Raw genomic sequence first — 19,992 nt, 5'->3', positions numbered from 1 at the left:
TCCCTACTCACCTCCTAACACAGTGCATGTAGAATGGAATCTAATTTCTTCCTTCCCAAGAGTTTCATTTAGCTGTACGTACCCATACCCAAGCATGTCTCTACATTGTTGTCCCTCTAGAATTTAAACAAGCAAAATTAACCAGAAGCTTACATAAAACCTTGTTTTTTTCCTGGTAGAGTCTTGCTGGTAGTAAGTATAATAATATAATTAACACCTGTCTGATGTTCTTCACATGTCTTCAATCCTCATTCCTATATGCACCACCAAGTGAAGGCAAGCTCTTCCTTAGATGATACAGAGGACTAGTCAGGCCTATTCTGAAAAATAGCCTAGAATTTGCTTATAGGATCCTGGATATTTTTCTGAAGAGTTCTATACTACGCTCAAGGGTTTCCAGGGTGTTCTTTGCACTACCTGGAACACTGGAAGTCTCAGCTATTTACTTTTACAGGTCTTTGGGACCAAGACTTTAATATCACAACCTGAAGAAATAAAATAATTAAAGGCATTAGTCCACGGTACTGACATCCCCTTCATTCAGTTTGCTTTTCCAGCATTTTAACTGAGCGTAGGGAATGAGCTAACAGAACAATGGCTGAAGAAATAGCATTCAGATGTTTTAAGGCATGGGCTGAACTCAGGATTTCACATAATGCTAAATTCTTGGACTTACGTACTCAACTGCCTTCTATTTTGGGACTCACTTGGAATGTTCTCTCTTGCTCAGTAATTCACTGTCACAGTATTCAAATGCACAGCTACAGCTGTCCAGCACTGCCTTGCATTTTCCAGACTCTGCAGGAAGAATGTTTAAGTATCAGACATTTAGCTAACAAAATGTTGCTTTTTCAAACCAGTTTCTCTTTTCATTCCTGTAGCACTACACTTCTATCAAAGAATCTAGAACTTTGTCCTTCCAAGTTGTGTAAATAACATTGGAAATATGAAAAAGCTTATAGGGCCTGTCTTGACAGGGATAACAATATGGTTTAGGCTACACTCAATAGGCAGGCTAGGTTAAGCATTAACTAAAGGCAGCCACCCATTGTAGACAGAATCTCAAAGCTTCACTAATTTTGTTGACACTCACTCAAATATCTACAAATTTTCTTTGGGACACAATCTGTGTTTCCTTCTGACTCCATCTTGCAAGATATGTGTGCTACCACATGGACTTCTCCTTTGCAACAGGAACAGGCTGGTAGGTGAGCTGCATTAACGGGCCACATAGCATACTGACAAGTATAGGAAGTCACTAAAACACAGTATTCCACCCATTTCTGATTACTTCTGTATAGCCTTAAACATCTGTTCTCAAAATGAGTTCAAATGAATTTTAAATACAGTTTGCTCAAAATGATAAATTATCATATAAATGTCTTTCTTCACCCCTTCCACCCCCACATTTTTCCATGGTGTGCCCAAAATTGCACTATGCAATTGTAAAGCAAATTCATGCCTTTTGACATATGACTCCTAAACTAAGACTACTTCATACAAATGACAGCAAAGCTGTGCTAGCACAAATTGTACTGGATAACATGAAACTTTGGCTTTGGGGAAACATTGAGCCAGAAAGTCTGGTGAAGGGTAACTAGGATTCCCCCACACAGCCTTTTTCGCAGTTGAGTGATATGAATGATTTCTGAAATTCTCCTTCTTTATAACTGTCTAAGGTATGAGTTATATACCTGGTGGCTCTTGATCACATAAAGATGTTAACCTGGTGCCCAGACTCAGAAACATGATCTATATGACCTCTCATGTTAGCATTCTTCAGGTGGTTTAAAATTGCACAATAGGTTAAAAAAAAAAAAAAAAATTCGAGAACTCAAAATACATTTGAGGAATTTATATTCACTACAGAAGGTGTATGCCTCAAAAATTTTATCCCAGCGTTATAAACCGGTTCCCAATACAATTTAACACAATTTACAATTTAGCCTCAGATGCTGTACATTCCTTTGTGATATCCATTTTCCTCACTGGTTGCTGTCATATACCAACATGGAAGTGACACATAAAGATAAAACAGAGCAGAAATTAAGCCATTGGCTTCAACTGGACTGAGTCTATAAGCAGATTTGTGTATTTGCAAGATTATGAACTATATCAACACAGCTACTTAGATGTAAGTCAGTGAAAAACTAATTTCTGTAAAGATGTGCATTGCTACTGTAGAACTATCTTGATATTCCTTTTACATAAAGTTAACTGTGTGAATATGTCCATAAACTTCTTTTGTACTGCATAATAGACAGAACTTCAGATTGTTTGGTGCTCAACAGTGGAAGTATGAGCGTACTTAAAGTGTTTCAAATTTTCTAGCAATAGTAGTGGTAATTTAGTGTTTACTTTTCCCATTTCATTTTTCCTCAAAATAAACCCAAACCAAACAAACAAAACAAAAAAACACCCAACATACCCTCTGAAATTTAATTTTTCATTTTAGAGCAAACATAATTACTGGCCAGTAGCCATTCAGATATGTACTAGTGTAAACACAACATATGCTAAAACTTGCATGAAGATGAATCTATTAAAAATGTCTCAGCTTATAAGAGTTTGATGCAAACTACACAAATTTAAAAAAAAAAAAGTTTTAATTGCTTCTACACAGTGTTTTGCATGAGCTCAATTAGCCCAATATAACATCCAACATTAAGGTGGAATGAGAATGTGTGTATAGACTAGCAAACAGAAAGTTTGTGTTTATGTACAGGTGAAAAACCACCAGCGCAGGCAGGAAACTGAGAATAAATGGTTGTGTCACATGCTGCCAAGAAGGAAGGGAAACCGCTTCCTCCCAGATAAACTGACTTTGAAGCCCTCAGCAGCTTATTATTCTGCAGAATAACTGAACAGCGCCAACACCCCCCCCAAAACTCACCAAGCACCCCACGTACATATGTTTAGCCCTTTAAACTAATAAGAACGACATTTACAGCCCCCACTCACCACAACCTCCTGGGCCAGTGCTCCAGGTCCCCAGGGTGGCAGGTGGCTTGAGACAAGCGTGACCTCTCCTTCCTGAGCTAGCTGCTTGTGTTAATAAACGTCCCATAAGGTTCCCCCTGCCTGCTAGGCCTGGCGGGGCCGAGCCCCAGCAACCCCCAACACCCGGGATGTGCCACACGTCCCCTCTCCCCGCCACCACAGGGGGAAACGACAGGACTGCCAGCGCCGGAGCTTTACAGAAGGGAAAAGCGCTGCCGGGCGAGGACAGCCGACGCGGGCGGAGGGCGCTGAGGGGACCGAGGAGCTGCGGGGAATGAGGAGATGGGGACTGAGGGAACAGAGGCGCGCGCCCTCGCGTCGTTCCGCGCCTCGCACCGCCGGCCGCCCTCAGGGAGCCCGCTCTTCCTCCACACACACACCGTCACGTGCTTCAGGAGCCGCAAAGCAGCGACGCTTTTGCGACAGGGTGACAGCCAAATGGTGCGACATCCGCGGCGGCCGCAGGAGCAGCAGCCGCGGCGGCCGAGCGCTGCCAGGGCCGAGCGCCGCGCCTCGGCTGGGGAGCGGGAGCGCACCGCGGCCCGGCGGGTACCGCACCGCGCCACAGCGTCCGGCGCGACCCCCATGAGAGGAGGAGGGGGGGCGGCGGCAGCCCCTCCCGCGTCCCCCTGCCTGCCCGAGCACGGAGCGCTCCCCCCGCCCCCGATGCGCCCTTAGTCCCGGCCCCGGACCCGCCTCCCGCGCTCCCCTCCCCGCCGGCGGCGGCGGCAGCAGCGTCCAGGTGCGGACTTCAAACCCCAGCGCAATGGCGTCCAACGCGGCCGAGAGAGAGATCCTCTTCACCGAGCTCCAGGTAAGCGGCGGTGTCCCCCCGGGCGCCGCCCCAGCCCCGCTCGGCTCCGTTGCGGGGAGGATGGAGGCGCCGCCGCGCCCCGCCGCCCCCTGCCCGCCGCTCGGTGCGGGACGCCCACCCCACCCCACCCCACCCCACCCCACCCCGCGGCCGGGCTGGGAAGGCGGCGGAAGCCCGTGCCCACCCCAGGCCTCTTCCCGCTGCTCTCCCCCGGGACCGGAGGCGCCGCCGCCCGGTCACGGCCCCACCCCGCTGTCGGCCGCGACCCGCTTTTGTCTGCGCCCGGCTCCCTCCTTCCCCCCGCCGAGCGGCCGCGTCCCTTCGACAGGGCCTGCCCCGGGCCGCGCCCCCCGCCCCGGCCAAGGCCCCACCGGCTGGGGAGCGCCCTCCGCCCCCACTGAGCTGCCCGCTCCCGCCGGCCCGGCGGGGCCGCTGCGCTGCCTGGTCGCTCTCGCCTCCCCCGCCGCCCCGGGCACGGCACTCGCCAGGGCCCCGGCCGGAGGGGCTCCGGGAGCCTCCCCAGCGCCGGCGTCAGGGTCAGGGAAAGAGCTCTTCCTCTGTAAATTGCACCGCGCAGGAGTCGGAGCCGCTTCCTTTATGTAGGCCTTGAACTCCGAGCTTGTGGAGAGGAGAAAATGGTCCGACCGACGGCATTTGTCACACGGCAAGGGGTCTTGTCACTCCAGAAAAAAACCCCAAACAACCCCCGGACACTGGTCCTGAAACTTCAGGGGTTGGCTGTTTCCGGCTCTGTAGTTTGGCCAGTTTTGGTTGCCTGTGCAACTGTTACTTTTCTGCTCGTCAGCTGCAGGGTTAGATGCAATTCGGGAGGTTCGCTTTTGTGGTCTGATCTTTAATGTCAGCTCAACCTGCTAGCTCTTCCGCTTCCTTGTCTGAAAGAAAGCTTGCTCTTCTTTTTTTTTCCCCCCCTTTTTTTTTTTTAATATTCACCATTAAATCTATGCAAGCTGGTATGGTTAACTGGGCAAAGAATGTGGCTCTGAATTTATTAGATGGACAATTAGCCCAAGTAAGAAGTCCATAAATGGAAAGCAGGGAATTTAATGTTCAAATGGAAATTAGAAAAGCATGCTTTAAAAAGGAGAAATGTTATGTCCTAAATGCTGTTAAATTCTCCAGTAATTTTAAATGTTAACTATATGCCTACTTGTTAACAAAGGAAAAGAAGGCACAAGAGAGATGTAGCAGTCTACTTGAGAGCAGTCTACTCGTGTAGCACATGAGATGGCTGAAGGCTAAGAATCCATCTAAAATGCTGAACTTTAATCAGTGGCTCATAAGTGTCTAGGAAGAATCGCTATGTTAATACAAACTTGATACAATGATATATAAGCTGGTAAACCTGTTTGAAGTGGTGAGCTGTGTGAATAAGTAACTATGGTAGTGTTACAGGTAAGCTAAATCGGAAGCAGAATTTCTGTAGAAGTACTGAGAGTGGGGTTCAGATTAATCTAAACAGAAATGAGTGGGTTTGTTTGAGGGGGACTTTGTTACTGGAAAAGCTTGGTTGGTTGTTTTTCTTGGAAGATGACACTGACAATGATGCTAATTTTAAAAAGAAAAAGAAAAGGCAAAACAATAAAACCACCAGTTTAGTTGAACTGTCTCTTCCATTATAGGTAGCATTTTCTGTATTGCTAAATACAATTCTTTGGGCAAGACAGAAAGGTTACCAAGTTAACATGACCATCCCAGTAGTGGTTAAGCTTTGTGAACTACTAACTTTTAGGTATTTTTAAGAGGAACCTCTGTATCAGGAAGAACCACTGTAAAGGTGGTGTTTTGTTTGCAGTGGCATATATTAGCAGTGGAATGCGAAGCCTTCGGTGTTATTTTTCTTAGAAATTCTTCAAAACAAAGTACTCTTCATATACCTATGCATAAAAGCTAGCTTAGTGGTATGTTCCTAAAATAAAAGGAACTAGAGTGAAGTGTGAGATACGCCATTTCACTTGTGCTTCTTTGGGAGGAAACTTCCTCAATCTGAAGAACTATAACTTAAAAAGTGCTTATATGTAAAATGGGCTTTTACTTGCATATTGCAACCTTGAGCAGAAAGATGAGGAAGTTGTAGAATGCGTGGCTACATAAAGGTTGAAGACATCACGTAGTTGGGTTGATCTGGACCAGGGGTGTCAAACTCATTTTCATTGGGGGCTACATCAGCCTCACACTTGCCTTCAAAGGATTGAGTGTGTTTTTAGGACTGTATAAATGTAGGAGTAGTTACTTTTAGGTTTAGGTGTTTTGCTAATACTCATGAAAACCTACTGAAAACAGCCTAAACCCAGTGTTAATCCCAAGACTGATCCTGGCACAGAATCTGAAGTATCAGCGATCAATATAACGCATCACTTATTGATCTCATATGTTCTGCAGGCACTTGATTATGATAGCCCTGTGTACTCCAGCGTGCTGTAAGTGGTTAACTGTTAGGTTTGGATAAAGTTAGTAAAAGTGCATCAGTTGTCAGGAATCAATTGAACTGTCCTGATATAAAGATTGGCAAACTTTCACAGGTACTGACTAACAGGATATGTAGTGGGTTCTGAGAAAAATATGAAAAACGAAGGGCAAAAAAATAACTAACTGCTCAGAAGAAAGTGGTAAAACATAGATGTGGTGTATGCAATTGTTTCAAATCGTGCTGGATTTAGTTAAATAGGCCTTAGATTGCACTTCTCACAGTGACAGTTTTGTATTTTAAAAAGTGACTGCCTATCTGATAGAGCAGTTTCTTAAAAACCTCTGCTAGCAAATATCCACTGGACATTTCTGTCTTGCTTTTTCTAAAAAATATTTTCTCTGTTCTTCTATGTGTTACTTTAGGCATTTTGCAGGCAGTTAATAGGTTGTGGAAAGTATATCTTGCTGCTATATAAGCTTTCACAGAAGCTTGTTCAAGGTGAAAAATGCAACACTTATTTCTCAGTAGTTAGCAAATGCCTAGTACAAAATAAACTGGGCAGCAAACAAATCCTCTTTTTCATTTGTTCTGTTTAGTAGCTTCACCAGCAAAATTACCTGATTACCAAAGACTGAAAGATTACATAAAGCCAGCTTACCTTTTTACCTCCTCTTATCTCCAGTATAGGTCCTTTTGTAGGAGGGGGAAGGTGCTTGGGTGAGAACCAGTATTGGTCATGTCTTCCCTTCCAAATTTCTGCTGTCCTTAACTGGGCTTGCATCCTTTTAGAACTTTGTCCAGCAGGTAAACTAGCCTCTCCAGTGCTTGCTTTCAGGTTAATGGCCCAGCCTTTAACTCTTTGCTTCCTGGTGGAAGTGGCAATTCTGTTTCCTCATAAAATTAAACTTTAACTTACAATGCTGCAGGCAGTTAAATAAGGCATAAGGCATCCATGGAATATTTGTTTTATTTATGTGAAAAAGGTATTTTTTAATTAATCATTTTTAATCATTATTAAAAAAAAAAAAAAGGTCAGATAGTGTGTATTGTGTGTTTCCAAAGATACGTGTTTTCTTGGTAGCCATGATAGATGTCAGCATAGTAGGTTGGTATGGCTGGGATAACAGAAATTATTACTTGGAGTAGTTAAATGAAGCTAGTGTGTATGCAAAGTAATTGCACTTTTCTCCTTCTAGGTGTTGTCTACCACTTCTTTTCTAGACAGTAAGCTTTAGACTTTTCTCTTTAATGTTACAGGGTTTAGTTTAAGAAAATGTTTTGGTTCCTCAAAATTGTGCTTACAAACAATACCTGCTTAATAACAGGAAAAAAGAAAAAATAATAATACGACACACCGCACCACTATATTACTTGGTTTTACTTGCTTAGATGCAATTGTTTGGTCAAGATAGAGAGCTTGGGCTATGCCCTAAAGTAAATAAGCTTGTAACAGACCCTCATTTGTTTCAAATGGAAATATGAATGACTCTACTTGGAATGAGTTTTTCAAACTCAGCCATAATACATATTCCTAAAATTACAAAACATTGGCAAAAATGTCTTTATTTCTGTATTGGTTGGAATAAATTGATTTTTTAATAAGTATTTTGTTTTAATTGAAGCCCTGGTAATCTAATTTCCTAAGATGCTATATTCTGAGATCTTGAAGCATAAGTTTCATGTCAGAATTGTGTTTAAAGGCTGTTGGTAACATAACATTTTTTTTCTTTTTTTGAAGTAACGATGAACAGTGCCAGAACTGAAACATATATAAATTATGCTTACATGATGGCACATCCAGTATAGTCTTTAGTTAATTTTATTTTTCTGTTTTGTGTCTGGGACAAGAATACTCATAAAATTAATATGATTGAAAAATGCTCAATATTTTGTTAGTCTACATGATATAAATTGGATGGTTGAGTCTTAGATTACACAACCATGTTTTGTATATAAAAGCAGGCACTTGTACCTTGCTGTGTTGGGTTAAAGTACTGGACAGGACTCTGAAGACCTACATTTCATTCCTGGTGCTCCGCTCCACATCAGGCAGATGACTTTGCTTACTCACATCTCAGTTTCCTCGTTTTTAGAATAGAGGTAATGGTGCTTACTTTTATAGAGATAAAAAGTACTGCATATTTATTATTAGCTGTGGTCAAGTGCCTAAGGACACCTTAAAAAGGTACAAGTAACCTAATTAATCTGTTTTGAACAGACGTCGTAATTAGGCTGAACACTCAGCAGTAAGACTGCCTTCAAATACTGCTCAGCTAGGACAGATTAGCCTCAAATAATTTTGAATTACTCTTGTTTCTTCAGAACAAGAAAATGTCACATTCAAGTGAAAATATCCTGAACAAGTCTACTGCAGTTTAGACATGAAAATGTGTGTAGAGCTGCTTGGGACTTCTCAGTCCCTATAAACGCTTCCAGAACTGGTGGATTTAGGGAAGCACTTCAGGTTTTTTCCATTTGTGGATATGTATTTCTCTTTAAACAGTACTCTGTTCAAAACTTGTATTAGTAAAATATACATCCTGTTCTCAGTGGAACATAAATAATCCTTAAAATACCTTTAGGTAGGTGTATGGGTGGGGGCTTTTGTTTTGTTTTGGGTTTCTTCCCATGTTCTGAATTCTGTCAGTCTGCCTCTTAACGTAGGAGCTTGTATATGATGTACACTTCTATACATTTGACTGAATTTTCTTTATCAGAGCTGATGGCTGGCGTGCTAAAACCCAGATCTGTTATTTTAACTCAAGATAAATTATTAGCGATGGCTAGTAGAAAAGTGTATTTAGTTACAGTATGTGTAGTAGCTCTGCTGGAATGGTTTTATACATTGTGAATGGTCATTCATTATAATGTAACCTAAAATCTATAGTAGAATAACTAGATAAACATGTCCTTTACATTGGGAAACAGTGGTTTAAGGGCTTAATGATGGGATTAAGAATCTCTTCATCAATGTCTCTGTGCTTTGCTGAATTAGAGACTAAGACATTACACGGCCTCTACTTAGGTTCAGAGTTAACAAAGCCTTATGGTGCACTTTATACAGCGTGAAGGTCTCAGTCTGCTTTTTGGTTTTCCTTTTTCTAGAATTCACCTGTATAATGGGTACAAAGTGGCTAATGGTAGGCTTTATGTTTGTTTGTTTTGTTTTCTCTTGGTGGGTCCAGTAAGTGAATGGCTTCAGGAACCACTGAGCTGAAGCATCTCTCAGGAGACATTGCTCTGTAGCATGGGCAAGGCATTTGTATGGTACTTTGAAGCTTTACTTTTTAATGCTTGATCTGCAATTCCTGGCACAAGTGAAATAGCTTTTTTGCTACTTTGGGAGGGAGGGAATGTTTTAAAGAAATGAGATTTAAATTGCAGGATCCGATCCATGACTTCAGTACTGCATTGAAACAGAAACTAGAAGTGCCACTAGTTAACAAAATGCTTTGGGCCTGTCCTTACAGTAACATTCTATCTGATTAGTTTGTTTATTTGAACTGCAGCAATATAATTATGTCACACTGACACAAGTCCACACCATTTTCGTTACTGCCATTTTACAGTTGCTGATTACTTGCTGTTTGATAGCTCACCAGTGAGCTGAACTACTTGCCTGGCACTCTGCATGTGCATCCTGCGCAGCAAAGTTCTGCTCTGTGGGGTGCTTTCCTGCATCTTCAGGAGTTCTAATTGTGTGTCAAGCCAATGCAGTTTTGTGGCATCCATCGTCTTTGCCATTACTGGCAGCTGGTGAGGAGGATATGGCTGAGTTGTGTGGTGAGCAGACACTAACATGAACAGGGCAGTAGTATGCAGTTACAGGCTTATGTTCAGCTAAATGGACCGGCTCTGCTGGGAATTCTGCTGTGGTGAGTAATAGAAGAGGCTGAAATTAAGCTATTCAGGCCAATGGATTTAACTTCACAAATAGGATGAGTTGTGAGAGTTGATGTGATCAGTTACTATGGCTCTGTTGTGGGACCACTGACTGTGGGTAGTGGTGATCTGATTGGTTTTTAAGAGTAGGCCACACCTGTTTTTCTTGATGTTCAGTGTAGATGCAGTTTCCTGTACTGTGCCTGAACACCATGCCCGCCTTGGCTGTAGTTCCTGTTTGTACAGAGCACTCTGAGTGGGTGCACCGTGATAGCAAAACTGGGCTCTCATCAGTTGGTTTGTTGCTTCTGCAGGACAACCACATTAAAAACAGGAATATTAGCAGAAGTGTATTTTGCTAGGACAGCTGCATCTATAATAAAGGCCTTTGTTATTTTATTATAGATATCACGTACCAAATAAACGATTGACTGGAAAGGGTTGGGCTGGGCTGTGAAATATCATAAATACAGATTTTTTTCATGGTTTTTTTTGGTGCCATAAAGAGAGGTTGATATGTGGCAGGACCCACAGAGGATTTGCTCTGGCCTTTTATGCAAATCAGGAAAACTGGGCTATGTTTGTCAAAACCTCAATGTGGACATGACTAAATTAGCTTTTTTTTTTGCCTCCAGTTCCTGTGGATTTCTTTAAGCCTTATTTTCTTCACTGGAGATGCCCTAGTTTTTAAATGACAGAGACTTTCTTACTTGTTCTCTAAATAAGTACAGATCAGAGAGCTTGAATTAAAAGCTTATATTATCTGTTTCACATTTGTGGTGTTATGTCCAGTGCTGAAGCAAACTCTTTTTTCTGTTGAGGTTTTTCCAAACACTTGCTATCCCGCAATGTGGTAGCAGAACTTATAGATTTTTGAGTTTCCATTAAGCACAAGAACATGTTAACCTGAAAATGAAAGTAGCAGAACCAGTGGTAGTTCTATTAAGGAGAACCAGGGTGGCAGCTTTCCACTAAGTTTCCACAGTTGTTATTAGCGTACCACAAAATACAATAGGTGCCAGATCTATAGCCAGGAGAAGGCATAATTAAGTCTGCAATACCAAGGTGCTAATAGATTGTATCAAAGTTTTGAGATAAATCACAGGAATAATGTGAGGCTCTGTCTGTTAGTGTGATGCAAATATTTGCAAGCAGGTCAGGTCATAAAGGTGAACTTCTCATGCGGGTTACTACAACAGTAGTAGTTTTCTGAATTAGTGCTGGGCCTTAAACCCAGAGAAAATTACTCAACTCTTGGAATGTAAGGCCCAGTCTACCTTTTTTTGTTAGCTCATGAGGGTCAAAACTCAAAGCACTTAAAGATTACTATCATGTACAGTTTCTTCCATGAAATTTAGAAATAAAATACATGCACAGGAACTTCATAAGTACAGATGTAACATCCTCTTGTGTATTTACATTTGTTAGACTATCAAAATAAATAGGTTATTTAAAGGAATAAGAGCTAATAGTAAGTGGAGTTGTTACTTACCTGATTTAGAAATAGTCCCTTGCAAATAATTGTGATGCATAGCTGCTCTGAAATTATTTTTCTGTCTGTGTGTATGTATATAATTTTTTCACATATATAAACTTCATGTAACTTTTGAGGACAAATTGAGACTTGATGATTGAAAGAAGCAGAAAAAAGTTTTGTTTTGTTTTTTTTAGTCCAAAACACATACTGGCTAATTAAACAGGAAATTGTATTAGTGATCTGGTGTAGTATATCACTGGTGATATAGTTTGCTTTCAAAAACTGTCAAAAGGAATATTCAGTTTGGGTTTTTATTGAGATCGCTAAGACTCACGGCAGGTCTGTGACATGAATTTAGGATGGAAAAGTTCTAACTGGTTCATTGACCACACCATGTACTGGAACTGGAATCTTTGCCCGTACAGACTTGAGACTTGTTCAAAGAAAGTGTCAGACTTTGTCAGCTGGTACTGCTGCTAAAATGATTATGTGCCATGTTGTGTTGCTTTATATTTACACAGACAGCTATATAGCGAACAGATTTTGTTGTTAGTTTTGGTTTGGTGGGTTTTGCCTCCCTCCAAATTCGTTTTCAGCCAGATCATCTTCACAATCTGGTTCACTGTGTGGCCATATAAAGGTTTGTACTGGCATGTATCAGTGCATGGTCTGGGACAGGAACAAATTGTTAGGGAGGATAGGACTGCTGGTTCTTTAGGCTGCCTTTTTTTTTTTTTTGCTTGTAATGCTGGTTTATCCAGTAAAACATTTATCAGATTACAGACTGAGATTTATTCTCCTGTGTGTGGATTTGAGGTAGGGACTGTGAAGAGAGCCCAGTTCTGCTGCAGATGAATATACAGATAACAAGCAGTCAATGTACTGGCTGTAGCAACAGCTTCACCTTCTACAAGAAAAAGGTCTCCCAGTATGTTGCATGTGACAGTAAAAACCTGTTTGTCTGAAAAAACATTGAGAATAGAATTGTTTTGGACATCATGTGTGGATGGAAGATGTAGTTTCATTTAGTTTGATGTTGAAGGTTGAGAACAGTGTTAAGGTTTTGTAGCAGGATGCCAGAAAAATGTGGGAGTATGGCCACAGCTTTATTTGCTGGCTTTGAGAAGTTGTTGAGTTTTATACACTCGAGACAAGGAGTAGTTTTGAAAAACGTTGAGTCTTTTTGTTATTTCTCTAACTTAAGTGAAATTAAAAATAAGTATGCAATTGAAACAGACGGGATCGAATTCTGGAGTGAAGACAACTTAGTGTGCAAATAATACTATAAAATTACTGTCCATAAAGATACTGAAGAGTGTGAGGTATTAGTTTGATAATGAATACATTTGTCATTTATTGGATAGTTCAATAACTATGAGCTCTTTGAATATTTATTATGATAAAACCCCAAACAATGATAATTTGAACATCTGCAAGGACAGAATAGCTCTTAATGGTCACATGAGCATCAATTAAAGCACCGCATAGATAACTTTGAACTACAATGCACAAGACCAGTGCTGTGCTTCAGAGGTCTAGCCAAATTTGGGGCAAAAGCCTCCAGAACTAATGTTGAGAATTTAGGAGGAATGCAAATTCGCTGTGTGGCCTGTTGCTTTTTGCAAACATAATATGTAAAACCACACAATGCTTTTCTACTTCATGTGTTTATTTATATAGGAAGACTTTGCAAAACAGTTAAGTGGAATGTGTTTGAAGAGGATGTTCACTTTATAGACAGATCTGCATATGATGGGACAAGATTGCTTCTTCCCTAATTCTCAGATCATGTAGACTAAAAGTGTAAGGCAAATGATGACAAAGAGGAGTCAGCTTTTCTTAAAAATAGATTAACCTCTGAAGTTGTAAGGATGTGTGCTGCTGACAGCCTGTCCGGAGTGCATGGGTATAATGGAGTGGGGAGACAGGATACAGTAAATTAGATTCTAGCAAAAGATTAGAGATGACAGAGTCAGACTGAAGGCAGGGTTTCAAAGACTTGTATTGAGAAGTACCAAAATAAGCATACTACGGATCGACAGAACATTTTAAAAGCAGCAAGTCCTTTTTGTAGAACATGTTCTAAACTTAGTGGCAGCGGTAGAAAAGTAAAAGTACTGTAAATCGTACATGCCTGACTAGTAGTGTAGCATTCTTGAACTGCTGCCCATTTAGGACTCGGCAATCTCCTTTAATGGAAACATGTTTTCTTCAATATTTGAGTTTGTTTGTTTCTTGTTTATAAGCTCATATGAAACCGATGTTTTACGTTGAAAGTGACTAGATGTTAAAAGTTATCATTTGCAAATTATAATATCTGTATAATTAGAGATCTTCGGGAAATTATTTAAATTTTGATCTTGAATCTCAACCCATTTCATGATTTTTCTTCAAGTTGCTAGGATTTGTCATTCAGCCTCTTCTCGCCTGAAGAGATGGTAATGTGACATTTTGAAATTTAAAATAGATAGAACTTTAACGTCAGAACAAAAGAATTTATTTCAGAGGGGTTTTTAATTGTTGTTCTCTACTTCTTTATTCATACAAGTTAGTATGAGTCAAACTAAGTATTCATCTGTTGGGAGAAAAATGTAATCAGTTTTAACTATTAGTCCTTATCAAGTTGGTTCAAATATGTTTCCTCATCACAAAAGCCGTTTCACAAAGTAGTACCTAAATCTGACTTTCCTTTCATTTTGTATGCGTACTTTTCAAATAAAATGAGTGTCTATGGCAAAGTACATGGCATTCATCAGCAGTTATTTTTTTGTTTTGGAGGCAAACTCTTTCCTGAATTTTGCCTTTTGTTATAACATACTGCAAAATGAGGGAATAATTTATGATCATTAATTTAAATGCTTTAGAAATTGGGGTCCACCTCTATTAGGATTCTGTGCAAGAAAGTGAGTGAATGTATTCTCAATGTTTAATTAAACCGATTCTAACAGAAAAAAAAATCCTTAGTTCCTTAAGCACAGGAGGCAAAAGAACATTGGTCTGCTGTTGAGTACTATTCAGTATCATCTTCTATTTTTCAGGTTAGCAGCCAGCACTAATATTAAAGTGTTCTTTTTGAAGTGTTTCTTTTTGATGAGAGTATCTCAGTGACACAGTCAGAGCAGCAGCTGCCATGCACATGGGAGTTGGTTTCTTTATCTCCAATTTGATTCTTGAACCAGGTGACCTTGGGTATGAAAGAAAGGCAAGGAAGATGCAAGTTCTGCAAGTGGTCTCCCATTTTTGTAACTCTTTCATTTCTATAGTAGACAATACTGTTTTATGGACTCAACAGTAACATGTAATTTCTTTACCATTTGTGTACCTTCCCATCTCTTGCATTTGCTTGAATTATTTTATTGTCAATTCAAGCTTTATACAGTAGTTAAGTAAACAGATTTTTAGAACTTAACTACAGGCATCCTAATTCTGAATTTATTCATAAACATTTTCTAAACTATGCAGTTGAATTGTTTTCTTGTTGATTTTCATCAAGCACGTAAAGTTTTCTGCGGATTTCCTTCACTAATTTTTGTCTTGCACTGTGCTAACCATGTATGTTGAAAATGCCAGGTGTTTCTAATTACTTTTATAAATTTTTCCACTGCTATAAAATAAGCCATCTACTGTCCTGAAGTATTTGTTTCTTTATCGCAATGAATATAGTTGAAACTGTAGTACATAGTCAAGTACATCTACTGGGAATTCCTGCAAATCTGAGTTCCGGCAGGAACGAGCATGTTGGTGGCACATACTGGGAACGATCAGATGCCACTTCCTCAGGCTCAGCGAGAGGAGGAGGGAAGGGCCGGCTGTGGTTCTAGCACCTCCAGAAAATGGGGAGAACCTGTGTCTAGGCAAAAGCATTGGCTGTACCCCAGAGTGTTTATAGTAGTGCCGGTTCATTGCATCCCAGCTAGGTGAAACAGTGGGAAGGGTGTGAAAAAGAAACCAGTCATGCTCTGGGAGGTCAGAGAAGGGTACAGTTGACAGGATGCTAGCCTGAGCTAAATATAGTATCTAATTTTGGAAGATTAAAACTGTACTTTATTTTTGTGTAGTTTAATTTCCTTTTTTATTATAGAAGCTGCTTTTTTATTTTTCTCCCGTGACTCTTAACATCTCTAATTGAATGTCTGAGAGAGCCTCAAAACACAAACCCACCCCCTCACACACCCTCCACCCACAAACCACCCCCTCTCCTTTCAAATACAGCTAGGAAATAGCCACAACCTCCGAAAATTTAAGCTTCTGTCAGAATATGCTGGTCTCTTTGATCAGGTAGAAGTCTTCCTGCTGGTATTTTTCAGTCAAAAGTTAGTTTGTGTATTTTTGTCTCCTGAAGATGACATGCTTTAGATTAGATAGCTCATTATAGAGGAATACATAGTAGATACTCTTGGGAATGCAACAGGTTAAACTTCAACCATAAATAGCTTCTGGCTGCAGTAATTTCTTTCTTTAGCTTAAAGGACTTCTTCATGAAGGTTTTGCTGAATGTCATATCTAGAGTAATTTTGTAGCTCTTGGTTATTAATAAAGCATAATATTCTATTTCTGTTTAACATACTTTTCATGCTACGGTTTCGATTAATAACTAAAGATTTTTCTCAGGCTGCTAACTAAGGTGCTTCTCAGCTAAAATGGGGTAGCACACTTGGCCTTGAAGAAAAATGTCTTGAAAGCTCTGAATATATCAAAATCAGTTACACTGGAATATTGGCAACAAATATTCCTAGAACATTTTTTAAAATTGTGTGTGTGAAAACTTTTTTGTATATATGCTCTGTAAAATAGGGTGAGGCTTTTAATATTAGAACATGGGTCAGTTTAGGATAAACAGAGGTTAAATATTGCGTTCAGGATTCCATTCATGTGATTGGTGCTGGAAAACAAATAGAATGCATGTGTAGTCTTACCCACTCTGGAAAAGGAAGAGCATTAAAATCACTAACAAGTCTGCCTCATCGTGGGCTTTCTGAATATTCAGCAGTATAAGAAGCAACATATAATTCACCTAGTTTAGTGCAGATATAAGGTAAGAACTTTTTGCAATTTTAATATAAACTTGGCTTTATAGCATATCCTTGAAGGTTTATTTTTGGAGGCACATCTGTACACAATGCATTGAAAAGCCATTGGTTTATGCTGCTTTATTTCTGTTATATTACAGGTCTCATTGGTGTGTTGGTTATTTGGAAACTGATGTGTCCCGTTTTCAGTTTATCTGATATAGAAACTGTGCTGGTAACAACAGCTAAGCAGACGAGAGTCCTACACAAGTATATATGCAAAATGAGAGAAAGCTTATTTGGGAGACAGTACTGACACTGAACATAAAGAGTAAAAGTTGTTAGATGAGCATTAAGAAATCCTTCAACTGAAATCTTCGAGTTTTATTCGACACTTCTCACTGTCACCTTCATTTAAATCTCAGAGGTTCATTCCGGGTCGTGAGAAGGTAGATACGGATTACTGTACTGTGGGTCAGTGGAGGATCAGGGCTCTTAAAAACTAAGAAAATGTAGGAAGTTTTTAAAACCAGAACTTTAAGCAGATTTGTATTTTGGAATGTAAATGTATTAAGAATTTTTTGTAGTCCACGTAGTCAGTAAGTGAAATCACCTACCTCTTTCCTTGCTGTTGCATATAAAGCAGTTATGTCAGGAAATTTTCTTTTTGCTTATGTCGTAGGTTAAGACAGGCTTCTGTTTCTTCATGACTTCTGTAATATCTAGTGAGTTCTTAAATAGAAAATGGACATTAAGAGCCAGTGAGAAATTTCCTACCATATTTTAAGGGCCAGAGAAAGGAGGTTTGCAAAAACACTATTCAAATGTGTCACAGCATACACCAGTGATGCTCTGTAAAAGTCTCAAACAAATGGGGGTGTGAAGTAATGCTTCTATTAATAACTCTGTGTTCATCCATAAACTTTTACTGGAAAGGCATGGAATGAGATGCGTGTGTCTCTTCAAGTGGAATTTTTGGGTGTGGCAACACTTATCCCTGACAGAGAAAAGTGATCTTTTCTACTGACCACCTGGAAAGATGAGGAAAGTATTTCAGGAGGCTTTTCCATCTTCCTGCAGCTGGAGATGAAAACAGGAGCAGCCTTTCCAGCTGGTTGGAGTGTAGAGTGTGAACTTAGGTAGCTTCGGATACAATAGCCAAAACTACTGTGAAAGAGGTCTCAATCCTAGAGTAAAAAGACGTAGTTCCTTGGTAAAAAATATGAACAGGCATTAATTTCCTGTCATAACAGATTAAGCTACCAAGCTGGAGAACCCATAAGCTGTGGTGAAGGCACTGTTGCACGGTCCTAGAAAGCAAAAAAATCTGGTTCCTTCCCCAAGACCTAGTATTTAGCCACTTGGCATGTTGCCTCATAAAACAGATGTTAGTATTATCTCTGATATGTATTGCTGCATTTGTAATGTACAAAATAGTTGGCTGCTAAAGATGATGTCTTAATTAGAGTGGAATGTAGACTCTCAGCTCTTCCATTACTTTTGCAATGGCTAAAAATAACTCCTGTAAAATACAGTGAAGTTAAATGGACTAACAAACCAGTTGTCTGTGCTGAAAGCTGGAATTGCCAGAAACAAAAGAGATTTTTTTTTTTAATCATAATTGTCCATCCCAGAAATAGAGAAGCTCGTACATGGATCACTTTGTTGTGCTTTTCAGGTTAAATAAATTAGTATGTTTTCTTTTGACAGTGCCTTGACACTTGTGTGCGTGATTGAGAAATTCCTGTTTACTAGCTGATAATGTCTTTTACATCATTTCAATGATTTAAGATTTTTTTTAACCTGCACAGAGACAAAGAAGTCCCAAATAGTACTGACTTGTTTTTGTAGTAAGCATCTTAGCATTCTTCTCCTGTAGTTTAGTTAGAATGTGTAACGCTTTAAATTCCACCACTTACGGATGTGGCAATAGCTGATACGGTAATTTGTGGATGAGCAGAATGGTCCAGCTGTTGCATAATCTGAGACAGGTAATAATACCTTTTAATTAGGTAATAGTAGCTATTATCTCACTAATTTTTATCATAATAGAAGAAAACCACCTCACAAATGGGAGTGGACCTGTTTGTCATTAAGTATTAATAACTGGGGTTTGAGTTCCTTGGGATTTTATTCTGACATTTCTGTGTAGTGATTAAAACTTCTTCATAACCAGAAATTTAACCACACGTTTATCTTAATGATAGTATTACAGCCCTTGAAAATCTATAGTTGCAATGTTAACTTTACGTTAAGGTAAGTATATTTTTTGGATCCACGCCCAACAAACTGTCACCTTTGTACAGTGTGCGTTGTGTTTGAGGAGGAGTTATCAAAGTCATAAGGCATGATTGTGACTCATGTCTGTTGCCTGACCTTTTTACCTTTGAAAATCTCTTCTGCCAGATTAAATATCATATCCTGTAGCTTGGACAATACAATAGTATTCCTTTTTCCAGCATCTTGAGCTATATGTGTATTATTTTTCTGAATGTTAGGCAAAATCAGGGAAATATTTTATATGAAAAAAACAGTATAAGTGTTTATATTGGGGTGACAGAACAAAATCATGCTAACTTGCTGTAGCAGCAGAACTGCTTTATTTTAGGTGTTTGCTTTAACATACACTTCAACAGATACCTGACGTGTTATGTTTGATTTGGGGAAGGGGAAGCGTGTTTATCTCTTGTGGACAGATTACTGGTTTCTACATTACTAGTACTTAGTGGCAAATTCTCCACGCAACTTTTGCATGACCTTAGCTTTATCCTAGATAGTTATTTTCTTCAGTAAGGTAGGTTGGAATTCAAGCATTTCAGAGCAGTAAAGCAACTGCTTGTACCAAACTTGGGCTTAATGTAACTCCAGAGAAAACAATCAAGTCAAACTGAAAGAAATCCAGTGATAAGAATTTCTGTCAAAACCCCCTGGTTTAGTCTCTGGCAGTAATTAAAAAATGTGTATCAATTTCTAAAAGAAATTGATTCCATGCATACCCTTACATAATATTTGGTGAGAATATTAAGATATACACTTTTTTTAAAAAGCACATTCTATATATAATCAAGAAGTCATTCTAGGCCATTAGAATAAAGTTGTTTATATATTTACATGGTACAGAAAATTACAGATGTTCACCTGAAGAAAACAGTAACTCTGGGTTTATTTGACAGTGCTGAAAATAACAATCATCAACCACCAAAACTTAAATCCCTTTCCATGCTTATTTTTCTATAAATTTTAAAATCTAAGGTATTTTTTCCAAAGCAACCTCGAACTCTCAAACACACCAAAATAGTAATTTCTCTGCTATTTACCAATCTTCACATTTTTATTTGTGTAGTGGAATCTTAAGAATTTTTCCCCAAAGTATATCTGAAAA

At 39.6% G+C, this 19,992-nt stretch overlaps 1 protein-coding gene across 3 annotated transcripts in view; it reads left to right on the top strand.

Annotated features, from left to right (window-relative positions):
- Positions 1-3,484: 3,484 nt before the first annotated feature.
- The window catches only part of PKN2 (protein kinase N2), a 54,276-nt gene continuing 37,768 nt past the window's right edge, over positions 3,485-19,992 (top strand). Inside the window, exon 1 of one of the 3 annotated variants that reach the window (XM_071810461.1) lies at positions 3,485-3,814. In XM_071810461.1, coding sequence (XP_071666562.1) covers positions 3,767-3,814 — 48 coding nt within the window. In that variant the 5' untranslated portion in view covers positions 3,485-3,766. Of the gene's footprint in view, positions 3,815-16,546; positions 16,637-19,992 lie in introns of those variants that run through there. The other 2 variants (XM_065841863.2, XM_071810462.1) reach the window with 2 other exon arrangements.

This window comes from Patagioenas fasciata, chromosome 6 (assembly GCF_037038585.1).
Source record: "Patagioenas fasciata isolate bPatFas1 chromosome 6, bPatFas1.hap1, whole genome shotgun sequence".
Taxonomy (NCBI): domain Eukaryota; kingdom Metazoa; phylum Chordata; class Aves; order Columbiformes; family Columbidae; genus Patagioenas; species Patagioenas fasciata.
This window is presented reverse-complemented; position numbering and strand designations above follow the sequence as displayed.